This window comes from Lissotriton vulgaris, chromosome 5, assembly GCF_964263255.1.
Source record: "Lissotriton vulgaris chromosome 5, aLisVul1.2, whole genome shotgun sequence".
Classification (NCBI taxonomy): Eukaryota; Metazoa; Chordata; class Amphibia; order Caudata; family Salamandridae; genus Lissotriton; species Lissotriton vulgaris.
Window position 1 is genome coordinate 1,315,814,999 of NC_141693.1, and position 19,573 is coordinate 1,315,834,571.

The following is a 19,573-nucleotide window of genomic DNA, read 5'->3' on the forward strand; positions in this document are numbered from 1 at the left end:
GACATAGAAGCTGAAGTTTGAGCATGCGGATAACAAATACATTAAATAGAGATCTATCAGCAAAGAAATAAAGCAAGAAGTTTTGTTCCAGAGAGTTTTGTTAATTGAGGGATGTCAGACATTGTTGAAATATTCTGGCATGTTTGATCCAGTAACAGTAGGAGAGAAAAGTACACATGGAATATCCAAAGCCTAGTAGAAGGGAAAGTTTATAGTACTGCAGGCTGCATACTGAATACAGAAACTATGCCTGTACACTAAAATGTACCATAGATGAGACACAAGAAAACATGGGAATGGATGATCTTGAGATAGAGGCCACGGACATAAATTCAGCAAATAAAGGTCACTTAACTCCATATCATGTATGGTAGCAAATGTTTGATGATTTGAAAAACGCGGTCTATTTTCATGTTAAATTGCTCCAACTAGCTTGCTTCCAGATGCTCATTAAATTAATAGATTATTGATGGTTCAATGTATTTAAACACATGATCGTTTGAGCAAATTCAGGTATTTAGAGCACCTGCTACAGGAAGGCAGGCATTCAGTGCCTTTCGTATAGTCCAATACAGCAAAGTGACAACAGCACACACAACTTGCCAAGATCCTTGCCAGCAGTTAAGAAGCCTATGCCTCCACATACTCAGCCGCCTATGCAGTTAGAAACAAAGCCTCTCTGAGCCACAGCTAGAGGTAGAGTTGACAGCTGTAGTGGAAGATATTTGCACTGATCGGTCCTGAGGATTAGGAAGTATATTGTTTTTGGATACAGTATGGAAATAGAGTTGGATGAGTATTAGCCCAAGGTTGGATTTGATCTTGTCAAGCTGGAAGTGTGCTTGCTGTCTGAAGACAGAGTGACTTATCTTCGATTTAGGGCATGGCATAGAAACCAACTTTAGGGGGCATGGTTACTTTAGAGCAGTGCTGTCCAAGGCCATCCTGGAGGGCCGGATCCAAGCCAGATTTTTAGCATATCCCCATTTAGATAATTCTATTTATCTTAAAAATCTGGCATGGTTCCAAACCTCCAAGACTGACTTTGGAGAACCCTGCTTTAGAGCATGGTTTGGCAAGAAAATGTTGATGACCCTGTGAGAAAAGATTTGAGGGTATGCCTGATCTGAATTCTATGTGGTGAGACTGAATGCTGATTGGTGAGTAGTTGGGAAATGATTTTAGGAATCCTTCAGATTCATCTTTGAGCAAGTTGATTGGTGGTGAGCCACTCAAGAAGTCTAATAGATTTACCTTTTGTTGTAAGTGGTCATCACTAATGGGTAGTTGGAAAACCGGACTTGAAATTCTCCCTCCACACCTACCCTATAACGATTGGAAGCTTTAGATCTGCTTTGGTATACTGTCGCTAAACACTCCTTCATTTATGTTCTGTCAGTAGCTTGATGTTGCTATCAAGCGTAAACCTTTTTTCTTGGATTATGGCTTTTTGTGATAGATCTGCTAGCAGGCATGTCAGAGGGTGGGCATGAGGAAATTTCACCCTTGGTAGATAATAGAATATTTTTGTGCTGATGGTGACAGTGTGATGCCTTGCTGCTGCTTTAGTTAAACTTGGGTTTTTTGGTGATCTCGGTTTCAGTGTCTCTGTGCTGCTTGAAATATTCTGCTGGTGGTGGGTGCTTTTGAGATCCAACTTGCCAATCTCCACAGTTAATCAGTTTGTTTTCCGGGGTTTCCCCATGTTTACTTTTTTCAGATTGATCAAATAATGAACTCCATCGGGAAAGGAATAGAGTTTTCTCAGGAACGACAAACAATCTCAGGTAAGTTATCACCTATGATTCAAGAGCCTCTTTTTCTGCTCTTGCCCTTCATCTTAAACCATGTTATCTGATCGGGCACCTTTACATTTCATTTATGCTTGCCAATCAAAATAAAGCACAACTGTTTTGTTGTCATTTGTTTCAGAGAATGAATGCAAATTATGCATTCCTCATCTCTGCCATTTTGTAGAACATTGGCTAACAACCTTGAATATTTGTTCTCTAATATGGTTGTGTGCGCATTGGAAGATTTCTACTTGAGCTGGATTTATACATTTTGGAAATCAATGCTCACCTCTGATGCTGCTGTGTCAGACAAAATGTGTTATTAGACCATTACAATGGATGTTGTCAGTGGATTGAAAACTGGTGCCTAAAGAAAGTGTAGCAAGCATTCCTGATGCAAGCACTGATAGTTTAAAAGGTTTTTTAGGTCTTGTTTAACAGACAGCGTGACCTGCGTGGGATCTTAGGTGGGCTTGCCAAAAACGTAAGTGGACTTGCAGCCTGCCAGTTGCATAGCATTGGTTAGCTTTATAGTTACTCTTATTTGTTTGCTACTTATTTGATGCCTTTCTTTGTCCCATCTTGTCCATCTTGAGTTTGTAATTCCCCTTTATCATCTTTTTGATTGGCTGACTTGTAACCTTCCACTGTTCGTTTTGTGGGAACTACTATTTTATTTTTGTTTAAGCACTCTGTGAGAGGGCATGTGTTTTCTATCTCTGACCCTCATGTGCTTCTCCTCTTCAAATAACTATCTTGCTTCCCATTGCTCAGTGTTGCTTTCTTCCTCATATGGTTTCCACCCTTCAAAACACTCCCCTGCTTTGTGATGCTCTCTTAAGTGTGTTTCTCCACCTGGCAAACCCTGCACTCTGTGTACTTTGCCGCTCCAAACTCCTGCATTTCATTTTGCTGTCTCCCCATAAGGTTCTACCCATGCGCTGAATTTGTTCTCTTTCGTATGCTTCTCCACCACTCACACTAGCCCCCTCTTGCCTTTCCCAATGCTCCCTTTTAAACTCTTCCTCGTGTTCTTTCCTCCATTGCCCTTTTTTGCTGAAGTGTTTCATTGTTAGCCACATGCATTGGCAAAGCCAAAAAGGTTAGCTTAAGCTTTCCGAAGGCGTGAGCTTTTGGCTTTGCCAATGCTTTTTTCCATTTGAAAGGTGAAGATAGATGTTTCCTGTAAATGGCTTTTTGACATTTTATCCCCCAAGCTTTAAAATGATGCAATCTTTTTCTATCGGATATTTCTTTCTTCCCTGCCATCTACCTTTGCATTTTGACTGGAGAAAAATTACGCTGTTTTTTCAGCCTAAATACTTTTTATTTTTAGGAAGAACATAATTGCTAGAAAAAAGAATTTCACGAAATTATTACAATTGAGCAGATCTTTAACATTTGTGCCTCTATGGGAAATTTAAAGTAGTAAGGAAAGGATAGGGAAACCAAAACAGATAAAATGTTTTCAATCAGTTTGTTGCAGGTTAGTTAAAGTGCACACTATTGAATTCATTAAAAAAATATCAACACATTAATAGATTCACTTCATGAAAATTCTGAAGCTATAAAGTAATCAAACCCCCTCCACTATTGTTCCTCTTGACCAATTTAAGCACATAAACAAATAATTCAAAGTAGGCTTAACCTTTCTCTGACTTGTCCTCGGTTTCCAGGCTGTGGGGAACAATTGTCCCGCAGTAAAGGTTAGCAATGGCCATTGGTGCTTAGAAAGATCGCCACAGCCTCTACCACATTTCTTGTCATTGTTTGCGCAAGATAGAGGCTTTTGCTAACTAACACATTGTCGGAACAAGAAAAGTAGATGTTATGCAACTAATATTAGTTGTTGCATGAATGCTTTCAGCAAATCTTGACCATGAGGTTTTCTGCCAACAGATGTCACACCTCAGGCAGGGCAGCCTTGAAGACTCTTAAATGCTGGTTATACCAAAGTTGGTTCCCAAAATGGGATTGGTATCATCATTGCCTGCGTTACCTTGTGATGAACCCCACTTCCAAGATTAATACAACAATAAGAGTATCCTACAGTTTTCCTACTTGTTTCACAGGAATTAAATCTACACTATGGTCTAGTATTTGGTGATTCCACGAGGACACAAGTTATAGTTACTTGAGATAACTGTAACTATAATTGGTGAATTTTTGTGGCCTTTAGAGCTTTTTTCAGAATTCTTTTTATTTGCATTTAACAATACAAAATACAGAACTTTACAACCACAGCAATCACAATCCCACATACACCATTTCATATGTGAGCTGTACAAATACAGTTTGACATTCAGAAAAAGGAAGAAACAGAGGCTGGGAAAGACCTAGTGTCATATACAATCAGCAGTTACATCTTAATATCCTGCACAACTGTGCTGAGTAAAAGTTAGCAACGGCCACACTTTTCAAACCGCCCCCGCCCCCCACCCCCTCTCTCCACTTTGGACCGTTGAGCTGCAGACTTACACAAAGACTGTTTTTCCACTTTTCCTGCTATCCCTACCTCTAGATGGAAGTCCCCTCAACCTCAAGGACTTGGAATGTGGTAGCTGATTACCTTGGAATCCGGAGGCTCCTTTACCATTGGTTGCCGCCACTTGCCCTGGAACTCCTCAACTTCATCTTGATAGCACCAAATCCTGACAGTAAGGCATGCTTGTTGCCTTCTGGATTTTCTAACTCTGAGGGCCTTCCAAGTGTCGCCCCTCAAACTGTTGATGATTTTTTTTAACAATTGCTTTTCCCTTTCCACGGGGGGGTTCATTCAGCTGCTAGATACTGTGCAAATACCAGTGAGCCGGCTGCTATTGAGACACATGACCTGTTATTTTTGTCAATCATTCCCAGCCAGTTGCTACCATCAGTTACTGAGACTTGCATTAATGTTTTTTTTTACAATTGTTTACCAGGGAGGTCCTTCTGTGGGGTGTTTGTTCCTTACTGCTGCACATTGATCACACTCCATTACTGCTCCTTAAGGCCATATTGGCGTACTCTATAGGGATATTGTTATGGATGAGACCACCTTTTGCTCATGTGCTGCAGGGAATTGACCCAGAGGCCATTATAAATTTGTTTCAGCTAAACTAAAGGAAAAGGTTCTGCACATACTTGCATTGTATGCCCCTAACCAGAGGCAGCATGCTTTTTTGGATACCTTATCTAACATGCTATCTTCTGTGACCCCTGTTCCTTTGCTATTTGTAGGGGACTTTAATGCAGCTGTGAAAATGGATCTTTATAATAAGCAGCCTCTATCCCAGGGGCATAGGCCTGGAGGACAACTGAGACACTACTGGCCTAGGAATTAGTTGATCTCTCGAGAGCCTTGTAGCAGACAGTACTCCTATAACTCCCCGTTACAGGCGTCACTCACACACACTCACACACATTTACCTATTTCAAGCCACACCATTCCCAATTCACATGATCCTTGGTATATAATACTTCTGATGATGCGGAGGCACCTAGCTGGTGTTTTTAGGCCCCGGCTCTGCGTGATACCATTTACAGACATGCTATTGAGGAGGCGATTTCTACCTTCTTTAAGGATTACGCAGATTTAACTGATATTATGTCTATTGAATGGGCGGCTTTTAACGTCTATATAAGGGGCATCTGCATTAGTACTTCCACTGGGGTATGTAAGACCTTTGTTAACTCCGCTGGACTCCCTTGAATCAGAACTGAAAAGACTGGTAGCTAGATTTGCTGATTCTTACTCTTATGATGTTGATTTCTTGCATAAACACTGCCAGCATCTTGAGAGACGCACTGCTCTTAGGTTATGAGACAATAAGGAATATATTGCTTTGCAATATCTGGAGGGTGACAAATATAGGCTACTTCTAGCACCATTGATCCATGCTGAATCCCCTTCCTGCATCCATCATGGCTATTGGATATCCCTAGGGGCACATAGTAAACTCACAGGCATTCATCAATCTTCAGTTTGGCCAATTTTATGAGTGGCTTTATGCTGCTGTCCTATTGCTGGATTTTGAATACCAAGATGCTCACATACAACAAACAATCCTTCCTAGACTGGACTGAGTGGCTCCCATTGACCTATATGACCAACTCATGCTCCCTGAAATTAACTTTGTGAAAATCCAGCTGGCATCTGGCAAGATACCAGGCAACAATGGTCTGCCTTTATGGTTCTATGGGACCTATTGTGCTAGTCTGGCACCTTGCTTTTTGCAGCTTTATGTTGATGCACAAAGCAATGGGGTACTTCCGTACACCTCTAAGGATACTGTTATGTTGTGACTCCTGAAACAAGATGAAGACACCTTAGATAATGTCCTCCTATCGCCCTCCATCCATACTGAATTTGGATAACAAAATATTGGGCCAAATTCTCTCCAGCGGATTGCAACTGCTCTTGCAGCTTTTGATGCACACTAATCATAATGGTTTTGATCCCAAATGAAATACTGCTGATAATCTGCGCAGGCTTTTCCATGTCTTGGACACGATACCTGCGCATGAAAGCATGCGGATATGGATGTGATGGTACTGGGTAAGCAGCTCTCCATGTGGTCACATTTGTGGTGGCCGGAGGAATTGGGACCAACTCCGACTCCCAAAGCGAAGGTTAAAAATTTGGGAATATCGTTCGACAGTACCCTATCGTTTACAGAGCAGATATCCGCTGTGGCCAGAACATGTTATGGCATTCTAAGAATGCTGCGTAAAATCTTGGATATACTGCCACTAGATGCCAAAAGGGCCATTGTGCAGACCCTTGTCTGGGGGTGACCAAAAGATATCTGAACATCTTGCAGAAGGTCCAAAATGCAGCTGCCCGGGTGGTATTGAATATCCGTAGGGGGCCTTTGGTGGGGGCAGCCTACAGGGAACTGCACTGGCTCCCTGCACAGGCTAGAGTCACCTTTAATGCATTGTGTTTCTGCCATAGGATCCTCAACTAGAAAGGGCCGCGGTACCTGCACCCATTAATCACTGCTTATAGACCTACCCGGAATTTGGTAGTGCCTAAGGTTTGTAAGGCACGGTCAGGAGGTAGATCCTTTGGTTTTCTTGCAGCTAAGGCCTGGAATAACCTACCTATGGAACTGAGGACATATCCATCGGCGTAAATGTTCCGTAAAAAATTGAATACCTGGCTCTTTCAATCTCCCCCTGAGAATTGGTGTTAGTTCTGGTGGTAGGCCTTCTCGCATCTTAGGGCCTTTGGGCCTTGGGGGAGGGCGGGGGTGCTTGTTCCCTTGATCTGCGCTGTCCTAGCGCAGGGACACTCCGTTAGAGTAACCAGGCGCTTTACAAGCTATCTTTTGGGTGTCCTGTGCTGCCTGGATTGCGGAATCAATCATCTCTTGGATTAAACAATTGTATAACGCCTCTACGACCTGTATCAAGATGGGGGATTGATTTGTCATCATATCAAGATAGGGCGAGGGACCAGGCAAGGGTGTCAATTGTCCCCTTTATTATTCTCCCTTGCGAAGGTATCTTGGCCAAATATATGTGAAAGTTGGAGGATTAAGTTGAATGTAAATTAAGTGGACAAATTAATTTTGTCTCCATTTAGTGCGGATGATGTTTTAATGTACATTCAAGATGTATGCATTGGCCTCCTGATGGTACTTGATGCCCTCCAGGCCTTCGCCGAGGTATCCAGCCAAAAGCTGAATTAAGCCAACTTAGATTTTCCTACTGACTGACTTTGGGGCTACTGAGCCAGCTGGGTTGGACACCGGTGGCCTGCAGTCAGCATTGCATATGATAAGTTATCTTATGGTGAACATATACCGACATAAAACCGATGTGATTTCTGGTGCGGCATCAAACTGAAGGGATTTCTGATAAGATATTGGCTTCGGCACCCAGTGGGTTTTTAGAAAAGGCTTCATCACTTTCCCCTGGCTGGACTGCTATTTCCAAAATGATACTCCTGCCCAGACCACTATATTTTACTACCATCCTGATTATGTTGATTGAGTTGTGTGATGAAATCTCTTGTTTTTTCACCAACAAAATTAACAAAATTTATCACAAAATAGTGTGCACAAACCGGGCTATACCCTCAGACCCAGTATCTCCCCAGACACACTCGGAACCTATACCAGACATATACTCCCTAGATACCTTTCCCCCAATCTCATTACAAGAAACCTCCTTACTAATACAACAGATTAAGAGTGGGAGTCCAGAGGACACCATCCCTGCCAGGAAAATGCCTGCACTAGCTGAACAACTCTGCCCAACGATTGCTGAACTGGTGAATCTCTCTCTCATTTCAGGCATCGTCCCCAAGGAATGGAAACGAGCCCTTGTCAGACCCATAAGGAAAAACACTGCCACCCCATGGTCGGACTTAACCAATCTAAGACCTATTTCCTTATTACTATTCCTGGGGAAATTGATCGAAAAACTTGGAAATCGCCACCTATTCGGACACATTGAACTTGCTGGTGCTCTGGACTACTCCCAGTCAGGGTTCCGCCCTAAATATAGCACAGAGTCCACCCTCCTGTCTGTCACTGATGACCTACATATGTACCAGGACAAGGGCTTCTCAGTCATCTTGGTTCTATTAGATCTGTCGGCAGCGTTCGACACCGTGTCTCATACCATCTTGACTGAACGGTTGTCGAACGTTGGCATTAAGAACAAAGCCCTTGACTGGTTAAAGAGTTTCCTATCTGATCGCACCCAGAGAGTCACCATGGGTGCGTATCGCTCAGCGGAAGTAGAGATTTCTAAGGGGGTGCCACAGGGCTCCTGTTTGAGCCCCACCCTCTTTAATATCTACGTGGCACCCCTGGCAGGAGTAATGCGTAGGTACGGTTTCATCCCCGTATCATACGCAGATGATACGCAGCTCCTCTTCCCTTTTAAAACTCTCTCCGCTGAGGTTAGGAACTCTTTCTCTTCGGGCATGAAGGCAGTGGCAAAATGGATGTCCTCCAATTACCTCCAATGTAATGTCAGCAAAACGGAAGTCATGTTATTTGGAGAGGCTAAAATACTATGGACTCCGGAGTGGTGGCCATCAGACCTAGGAGCAGTTCCTGAACCTAAACAAGTCGTGAAGAATCTGGGAATTCGGTTTGACCAAGATCTGTCACTCAAACAACACACAAACTACATTTCAGGAATATGCTTCTATACCATCAGTCTACTACGCAAAGTTTTTCCGCTGCTTCCCGACTCTGCTAGGAAAACCCTTGTTCAGGCACCGATCCTTAGTCGGATCGACTACTGTAATGGCTGCTGCTTTCTGCCAACGAAGGAGTGCTGGCTAAGTTACAGGTCATTCAGAACACAGCAGCTCGCCTTGTTCTGAATGCCCCCCCCCCCCCCCCCCCCCCCCGAGAACTGCCTCAAAACCCCTCCTTGAACAGCTGCACTGGCTTTCAAGAGCTAAATTTAAAATATGCTGCCTGATTCATAAATGTCTGGATGGACAGGGACCCGTCTATCTCGAGCGGAAATTTGTCCCCTACGTCCCAATATGATCTCTTAGATCTAGTAACAATCTCCTGCTAGTGGTCCCCCGTGCTAAAAAATCCAGACACGGATGCAAAGCTCTGTCCATTACTGGTCCCAATCTGTGGAACAAACTCCCTCTGTCTCTGAGACAATGTAAAGAACACCTCACATTTCGAAAACTTCTAAAAACCACACTGTTCAAAAATGATATCTAGTTTCCATCTCCATTTCACGCTTCCTGTCTACCGGTTCCAAAAGCGCAGAGATACTCGAGCTGGAGTGGATTCAAGCGCTATATAAACCAACAGATAAATAAATAAATAAATAAATAACCAGAAGGGGCTACTCTCTCAATCTCCACATAATACTGGGAGAGCTGATTTGGGACAATGGTAGACATAAGGTTGCTATGTCTAAATTACGCCTTCCGATTGAGAACGGCAGCGTAAGTGCACCAGATTTAGAAAATTATTATATAGCTTCCCAGTTACAGTGAGTGATCCCTGGGTTGAACCCCCTGACATCCCTCATTCTCGCCTTTGGAAGTGCTTTAGTTGTAGAGCATTTGTTTAACCATCACCCGCACCTCAGAAGGTTATCATGTGTGAAAACTAAGCTGTGCTGTCCTTATGCCCCTTAGCTCCCAATTAGGTTGATGCTTGGGTTTCGACATTTTTTTTGTGGCACCATCAATTTTACTGTGTTGTCTGGAGGTGATGTCACACAGATGGGCCAGTTGTATGACTCTGGTCATCTCCTGCCTTTAGATGAGTTGCAGTGAGAGGCATTCTTTACCCTGTGGCAAGTTACTCACACATGCCTCGTTATTGTATGCAGTTGGGAATACCTGAAGCCCCACCAGTGAGGAACACAGAGACAGATCACACGCTGCAAATGTTCTTGACCTGGGGAAGTACTCGCTGTATGGTGACTTCTCTATACTGATCTTTTCACTCTGCCGACTTGGGTGCAACTTTCGCCAATGTGGATTGGGAAAGGACTACTCTGTTACATCAGATGGTCTTTAAGGAATGCCTGTCTGAAATATCTACTGTTCAGTTATTTACATCATGCTTACCCGACATCTCTAGATTGCATAAGATTTTCCCCACTGTTTTAACGTGTACCCTAGATGCTCCAACCCAAATGCTTCATTCATACACATGGTGTAATCCTGCTGGGTTATTACAGTCTTCTGAGTAAAGGTAACAGATCTTATCTCAGAATTATTTTATAGATGTCAACTGTTGACTCCTTAGATTTGCCTCTTGGGTCTCACTCATCCCATGCTCTAAACACAATAAAATGAATGGCTGATGTTTGCACTTGTCATTAGCAGTTACCAAGCTATTCGTTGTGGAGCCCATCAGACACCTTTAATTTACTGGTGGAGACTGGATTTGCATAAATGGGTATAGGCTGAAGAGACTCAGATTCACATCATAATCTTCTGCCAGCAAAAGCCAATAGTAGTGACTGATTCAGATACAATTTTACTGTACCCTGATCCCAAGTCAGACGACAGACCCCTCTAAATCTGCTGATTTCATATCTTCTGTCACCTGCAGTGTAATCGGGATGGCAAGTTGATATTCACCTCTACTTTCTGATTTTTTCCTTGAACTGTATGTTAACCATGTCCTTAATCTCTCGTTGCAATCAGTCATGTAATAAGAAGCTACTGTATGCAATCACAGTTATTCATGACTGATTTATATTTTGGTTCACTCTATATTTTAACATCGATGTATCAAGTTTCATGTACTGAACTCTAGGTGAACTTGCTTTGTTGTGTTTTTGAAAACAATCAAATTCTATGAAGCAAAAAAACAGAAAGACTTCAGCCATGGTTCTCTGATGAATAAGATGTCTAGAGCATACTGTGTGATGAGGTATAGATTCTTGTGAGAGAGGTCTTAGGCTAATAGCATACCTTTAATGAATTAGTCTGTGTAAGGAAAGGTAACATTTCATGTCTGGCACATATTCACCACCGTATCTGTCCCGCTTTCCCAACTCAGTCCTTTTCCTTTTGCTTCAGTCAGTGGATAGTAGTTTCTCAGCTTGTGTATCCTCATTTTATGATATCCTCCTCTCCCTTCCACCAGTTACCTCTGTCTAAGCCAGAGGAGACCAATTTCATCAGTACATGTCAAACTTGTTTTAGGAAGCTTACTTGTATATATTCTGCTTCCAGTGTCAGAGTCCCTAACATCTTTAGCCTGTTTGAAGGCATGTTTGAGTCTGCGGGCCCTCCATTTTTGTATCACTCCTCTGACTCTATAGAAGTTTGTCCCTGCAATGCAAAAGAGACCCCAATGGCCTAAGTTATCTTGTCCTGTAATAGCCTATCTCCTCCTTCCATGAAACGTGTTCTTCAGGACACTGTCTCCCAACCCATCCACTTTGTGGGGTTATTTATAGTTGTATACAGTCTTTGTGCTTTGAGGATGTATTGTTATGCTGTAAGGGCCTTAAGACTTGTAGCAGTGTGTATGTTATCAGTAAGGAACACAGTTTGTTTTAAGGATCATTTTAATATTGGTTGAGTGACTGATGAAGCCACTATACCAACCCTTGGGCATGACTGCACTAAAACGAATGCCATCCTCAAATTGCGACATCTTTACAACAAGGATGGGATCCATCTAGCTTCTGCACTGCAGATTCTAGAAAATATGCGGATGATTTCTCTCCGCATGATGTAGGAGCCGATAAACATAGTAAAAATTAAGTCACAGTTATTGCAATAATGTTTGAATAAATGTAGGACCACCTCCAGTTACCTGGGACTGGTCCTCCTCGAGACCCCCTTCCTCGCTACTCCTGCAGCCTACTCTCTTCCTTTCCCTCATCTCTCTCTCTCTCTCTCTCTCTCTCTCTCTCTCTTCTCTCTTCTCTCTCTTCTCTCTTCTTCTTCTTCTTCTTCTTCTCCTGCTTCTTCTCTCTTCTGCTTCCTCTCTCTTCTGCTTCTTCTTCTCTCTCCTCTTCTTCTCTCTTCTGCTTCTTCTTCTCCTCTCTCTTCTTCTTCTCTCTTCTTCTTCTTCTTCTTCTCTCTCTTCTCTCTTCGCTCTTCTTCTCTCTTCTTCTTCTCTCTCTTCGCTCTTCTTCTCTCTCTCTCTCTTCTTCTCTCTCTCTTCTTCTCTCTTCTCTTTTCTTCTTCTCTCTCTCTTCTTCTCTCTCTTCTTCTCTTACCTCTCTTCTTCTCTCTCTCTTCTTCTCTCTTTTCTTCTTCTCTCTTTTCTCTCTCTCTCATCATGTATTCCATATTTGTGCTTATGTTTTCCACACTTGTGTTCTATTTTATTTTTTGTTTTTCCACACTTGTGCCTCTTTTTGGGCCTTTTAAAGCCCTCATGAGCCTTTTTCCTTTCTGCCTTGTCTCCCACTGTGCCCCCGACGCGTTCAGCCCCTTATGTTGCACAGCAGCTACCCTCCATATGTTGAACCCAGAACTCCCAACTGCCCACTGTTGCCGCACCACCCCACAGCACAGTAGGACTTTCTACCTGCTTTCACTGCTACTTCACTTGCAGCATCCTTCCAACACTCTCCCCGGCACTCATATACACACACAACGCACACTCATATACTCACAACACCCACCCAGACCAGCACCCCACAACATGCACACTTGACTCAGCAGACACTTGTGTGAATGCTCCTCAACACTCGGTCTTTCAGCAAATGCTCTATCAAAATCTGGGACCTCCTCAGCAACAGCACAGCAGACCTCCTCTTCCTGATGGAAACATGGCTGAACTGATTGTTGTCTCACAACATCGTCGTGGCGATCCCAGCAGGATGCAGAATCGCACGGCAAGACCGTCTTATCAAACCAGGAGGTAGATTTGAAGTCCTCTACAATGCCACCATCAAACGTACCACAGCCTCGAACTCAGACACCCCCTTCATGGAACACAGGCACTTCAGCCTCCAAAGAAATGGCAGCTTCACCCTAAAAGGTATACTAGCTAGCAGAACACCAGGCCCACAAACAACTTCAGCAACCTCATTTCGGACATCTCTTCCCTCACCATCAACTCCAAGGACCTCATTCTACTCTGCAACTTCAGTTTCCACTTGGAAGACTTCACCGATTCCTCGTCCACTGACCTCCTTGAAAGCCTGAACAACATTGGACTTTCCCAGCTCGTCACAGACCCCACACAGATACCAGGACACATACTAGATCATATCTTCACCTCCAGCAAAAACATTAAACACAACTCCGCCTCACCTCTGACCTGAACCAACCACTGCATCATACACTTTCAAATCTCTACACCACAAGCTAAAGCAACCACCAGCATCACTCTGCCCAGGATATCACCTACTGAAACCAGTGGATCAAGACTTGCAGTCTCACTCGCACTGATCAAAATTAATAAACATCACAGAACCAACAGGTAGGCCACCTGGTACACATAACAAGCTCCTGGACTCCAAAAGATGCTGCAAGCAACTGTTAAGAAAATGGAGATCCAACCATGAATTAGACGCCAGATCTACCTTCAAGGCCACACTTGTGCACTACCACCATCTCCTGAGAGACATCAAGTGAAGATCTCATACTGAGCAGATGGAGGCTATCTCCAAAAACTGCAAAGGGAACTTCTCTATCATCAGGGAGTTCACAATCCCAGAGGCCACAGCCAACTCCATCACTTCTCAGGAACTCTGCAACAATCTTTCCAACTTCTTTCACATCAAAATCGAAAAGATCTACAGTGACTTTGAACAACAACCCAAATGCAAGGACATCATAGCCGACCTGCCCACTACCAGCCAACACATTCTCTTAACCAACTGGAGAAGACTCACAGTAGATGACACCACTGCAATCAAGAAAACTGTCCAGTCCAGGTCCCCAACAGAGCCTTGCCTTCATCACATCTACAACATGGGACGACCACTCCTATCTGCCACCTCGCCCGAAGACTGGAAACACGCAGCAGTCACTGCCCTCCTCAAATAACCTTTGGCTGACCCCAGAGAGATGAGCCACTTCGATCCTATTTCCCTGCTCCCGTACTCGGCCAAAGTGAGAGAGAGCACAGTCCTTCAACAACTCACCACCCACCTAGAACTCGCTACCTACTCAACCATAGCATGGGGACAGCGCTTCTCAATGCCATAGATGAGATCCACACCATACTTACCGGTGGAAAACCGCTGTCCTTATACTGCTTGACCTCTTAGCTGCATGTGATACTATGTGACACTCTAACCTCATCCGAAGACTGCATGGCAAAGGCATATTAAGTCCTGTCCTCAACTGGATATGCTCCTTCCTCACAGGAAAAACACACAGCCTCCCTCTCTACACATCAAAACCCAAGAACTTGATCTGCTTATTCCCCCAGATTTCATCACTCAGTCAAACGCTGTACACAATTTACGTCCCTGCTCGCTGACGTCATCAGAGCACACAGATTTTCCATCTTTTCCTAAGCCCATGACACCCAACTCATCCATTTAGTGTCCAACAAGTCAACCACCACTAGAACTAACTATACTGAATGCAGGATCAGCATAGCGGAGTGGATGAAAACCAACTGCCTGAAACATAACTGTGACAAGACAGATGTGTTGATCTTCGGAACCAGGTTATTCTCCCCGGGACTCCACCTGGTGTCCTTCATAGCCTGGTCCTACACACACACCAACCAGCCTATCAAGAAAACTGGATATCATCGTTGACGACAAAATCAACATTGCAGCACAGGTAAACACAGTCTGCTCCTTCTGCTTCCATATATTCTGTATGCTTCGAAAAACCTCCAAACGGATCCTTAGGAACTCCAGGCGTTCCTTTACTCAACGCCTCATCACAACGGTCCACGAGCAACCTGTGCAGGTAAGAGCAGTGGGGCGGGGTGGGAAGGGAGTCAACCAACAACGCACAATTTAAAAAAAGAAAACCCACTTACTTTGCACTAGCCACATCGCAGACTCCCTCGTTGTCATCTGCCGACTCCCTCCCCATGCTGCTCCGCCCCACCGCTCTTACCTGCATGGGCTGCTCCTGAACCAGATTAGAATACGGAAATGCACTGTGCACCGAAATCTCTAACCACCTCCTCCATCGATTTGAGCCCATCCAGAAATGCGCAGCCAGACTCATCCTAGATCTCCTATGTTGCATCCACATCACTGCACACCTCCGAGTGCTCCACTAGTTGTTCTCCTATTTAGACCAGGTCCTCAGCCTACTCTAAAACAGAAGTATTACATCGGGCTGGAGGCCCTATTTTGGCCTGATTCTGAAACAGTCCAAGGCCTACATAATGTTTCCTGTGATAGTGAGAACGACTAGGAGGCGGACAATCCATTACACTAACGAAGGGCTTTTACTTTGATCTACAATGGCAACGAACTAGATACCTCCCAGTAATAGAAGTGTGCAGAGCAGTAAAGGCACCAGACTTACAACTGCTCACATTTGAAGCCAAAGCCAATTTTCTTACTGAAATACTCCAACCAGGGTAGTCTTTGTCAAAGCTTCGAATGTCATTTAGGGAGGCACTCAAACACCCTCATTACTGCTTTGTCAAAACCATGCTCAATCGACATGTGGCTAGGCAACAAAGGACAACCACTGTCGGCCCTTATTGTCTGACAAAGCTACCTACACCTAAAAGTCTTGTGCAGGCATTGAAGAGTATGCGGAATCCAAAAGCGTTTCCCATTGAGCCCCAGACAGGAAGTCAAAGCTTATTAACGAATCGTGCAAAAATGTTTTCATCAGCTAGCCTGGCTGGCCTGTGCTTGAATGTGGTATGCTTTTTTGGGCAAGTACATCGATGCTCTATGGAACATGGCCAGTGAGAGCCTACCGCCCATCTCAAGAAACCTCAGGGCATCTCTTGCCTACACTATGCAAGATGGACAGAATGCTGCAGAATATGTAGTCCTCACTCGCCTTGACGCCACTGATTTCATAAACTACCCTGTCCGCAGTCGTGTAGTGCTTAAATGACACACTTGGGTTCGGGCAACTGACAATTCTAGGGATATTCAGGTGTCTCTCGTGGATATGCCCTTTGACTGTATTAGACTTTTTGGAGAAAAGGATGACTCTGAGCCTGCACAATTCGACACGGAACACCCTGATCCTTGGGGTTATTGTCGCCAGCCTGTCAAGTTCACCAGCACTACAGAGAGCTAGCTTACTTGGGTCCACCATCTGCCCCTCCAGACACCTGAACACAGCCATTGACGCCGCTCGCAGAGGCTCCCACCGCGAGGGGGATACCGCCATCCCGGAATCTAAATTTCGCGCATCGGACATTATTTAAATACCTCGCCCCGTGGCTCAAGCGGAGCCCAGGACCCCACCCTGCTGCATCATTTCGACAACCGACTCCAACGCCACTGGACCGTGCATTACCTTCATTAGGCAGCCTTTTTAATTTCAGGCATGTAACTTGTACAGTCCTGATGATGATCCCACCATTCACCTGAAGGGATTGAAACGCCGTCGACCTATGGAATAGTGTCACGCAGCAAACAATTGTGTTATCTAAGTGTGGTGTACTATTATGGAAAGCTCCTTTTGTATTAACATTGACCTATAGCTTCCTCCTTCTTTTTGCCTGAAAATTCCTTTTTTTTTATTGTTTGTTTTTGTGTTCCTATGTACTGGATGCAGGATTGTATCCCACTGTTATTGTTGGTTGCTCTTGTAAATACTGAAAATTATTTGATTAAAAATTATGTCCGGCTGGGCACCTGATAATATAGTACTTATTACAGACTATATTTATTTAGAAATGCAATAACTGATTCTTTAAGGACCACAGTTTTTGATTAAAGACTCACATAGTAGGCAGGGAATCTTCTCATGTTTGTTCTTGCACCTAAGAAGGATGGACTCCTCAGGCCTATACTGGACCTCTGGCCAGTGAACACCTTTCTGAGAATGGATCAGATTCTCTCTGCCTGGAGACTTGGTGTGTCCTTTAATTTGCAGGATGCATGTTTTCACATTAACCTTTTGGGGGCTAAGGGGGGATCTGTCTGGCCCTAAAAGCCTTCTGGCCATCCATCAAGGGGAGGCTGATACAGGTATCATGGACAAGATTACTATTATATGGTACTGTAAGAAGCAGGGTGAAGTGGGTTCCTGGTGTAGGTGCCAGGAGGAAGTTGCTGGTCAGTAGAACATCTTCCTGGCAGCCAGCCATCTGGCAGGGTCCCTAATTGCCAGAGTTTGATTAGCTGAGCAGCCATGAGCCATCAGATCAAAAAAGATATATTCACCCCACGGTGGCAATGGGCATCTTTGACCAGTAGGGTAAGCCCTGGTTAGATCCCTTCACCACCAGCTATAACACAGTGTCAGTTCACTGTAGGTTCCCCCAATATAAGTCACTAGCGTGCACATTCTTTTTTTGATGAGACGTGGGGCTCCTGTACAGGATCCTGCCACTGCCTTTCATGACTCTGAGAATATTCAGGACAAACTGGGCCCAATTCATCTTAAAAACCTTGTAGTTTGTTACCCAGAGCTCCTGGGCATGAGCGTTTGGTCTCCCATCTGGCTACCACTTTGAGAGGACCTTCTGTCTCAGCAACAGGGGAGTATCTTGCAGTGGAGTCTCCACAGCCTACACCTCCGTATATGGAAATTATGCAAATGGCAGATGCGTTCAATATGCCAGCCACAATAGTTGATCCTATCCTTGCAACCAGAGGTGCTTCAACAAAGTCTAACTGAGCTGGAAGAAGTCAATTGCCTGGTCTGGTGCTCATCATAGTGATCCTCTGCACACCAGCCTTTCAAATGTGTTTGTTTTATTGCTGGCCCAGCAAGCCCTTGCAGTGGGCACATTAAGGGTCAAATGTCGGCCTTTTTTGTGTTTACATGATCAACCTTATCTGGTTAAATCACGTATTGCAATGCGTCTTAACAGTGGTCTGACTCGCATGTTTCCCTTGAAGCCATTTGTCATCCCGCTATCGAATTTGATCTTAGTGTTGACATTTCTTATGTGCACGCCTTTTGAAGCAAGGAACAGCTTCTCACTGCAATTACTGACCTGTCTTCCCTAATTACATCACATCTGAGTCCCAGTGAGTGAACTGTAGGCTCTTTCAGTCGACAACCTTACGCCACTTTCTTTCAAGACTTGTGAGTGCTGAGGTGACATGTGGCCTTCTTGCATAAAGTTTTGACACCTTTTTACTTTGGTCAATCCATCAGTTTGATGTTTTTTGCTCCACTTTATCCTTTGAAGGAGTAGGAGACGCCATTGGCTCAACCCTGAAAGGTTATTGAGCTTTTTCATTGACTGCACAAGGGACCATTGTGTAGAAGACCAGTTTTATTCAAAAATTTCGGAGCAAAAAAAGGGAACACAGTGCGGAAAAAAAGCTTGTCAAGATGACTAGTTCTCTGCATTAATGTTTGTGGTGTGCCTGCCTAGAAGCAACCCCCTGAAGGCCTGTTGGTATATTCCACCAGTACCAATGCAGCTACACTGGATTGGCAAGTTAAGGTGTCAGTTCTGAATATCTACCAGGCTTCAATATGGACATTGGTATATATGGTCACAAAAACTTACTGCCTTGACAGTGTGACAGGAGGGTCATTTTGCCCATTCAGTACTGCAAGCCATTCTGGTCTAAAAACACTCTCCAGACTCTTCACCTTTGAGGAGTACAGCTCCCGAGGGGAGGAATCTCTGGCTTGGAGTATCCCTCAGAAGAACAAGTTACATCTCTTCTGTAACAGCTACTTCAGTTGAATGCTCGGACTTCAGATTCCTTACTGCCCTCCGTCCTTCCCTTTCTGAGGAGTGGACATCTGCAAAGTTTAACATGGTCCCAAGTTAGATTTTGGTAGAGTGTCACTTACAGTTTGTCTGAATTGATCCACATCTGATGGTGCCGAAGAAGAAAGATTGCAAAACTGACATTAGTGTGCACAAGTGGTGCCTATGTGCAACCCCACTCTATCACTCCCAAGGCAGAACAAGATGGCTGCTGTGCCACACAGCTACATCTGTTAGCATGCAGGAGACATTCTTGGGAGAATTTTCAGGACCAGCCTAGCCACTAACATATTATAAATGTGATAATCTGCAGATAGGTTGTTTACCAGAACAGGGCATATTTAACACCAGTGAGATTACATGCTGTGTTCCCTGGGTTGTCAGCGGACTGCCCTCATCATGCGGCAGAGGCTGAATTTTTCCATATGGCGTGGTCGGTATACACCCGTTACAACGCATCTTTTACTCCGCACTACCATTACAACGCAACTTTTACTCCGCATACCATTACAACGCATTGCGCTGGGG

The 19,573-nt window shown here is 44.2% G+C and overlaps 1 protein-coding gene across 8 annotated transcripts in view; it reads left to right on the forward strand.

Moving 5' to 3' along the window:
- The window catches only part of ANKS1A (ankyrin repeat and sterile alpha motif domain containing 1A), a 1,304,293-nt gene that overhangs the window by 1,005,120 nt on the left and 279,600 nt on the right, over window positions 1–19,573 (forward strand). For all 8 annotated transcript variants that reach the window (XM_086923222.1, XM_086923220.1, XM_086923226.1 and 5 more), the window contains one exon: window positions 1,721–1,787. In XM_086923222.1, the coding sequence (XP_086779348.1) occupies window positions 1,721–1,787 (67 nt within the window). The remainder of the gene's footprint in view (window positions 1–1,720; window positions 1,788–19,573) is intronic.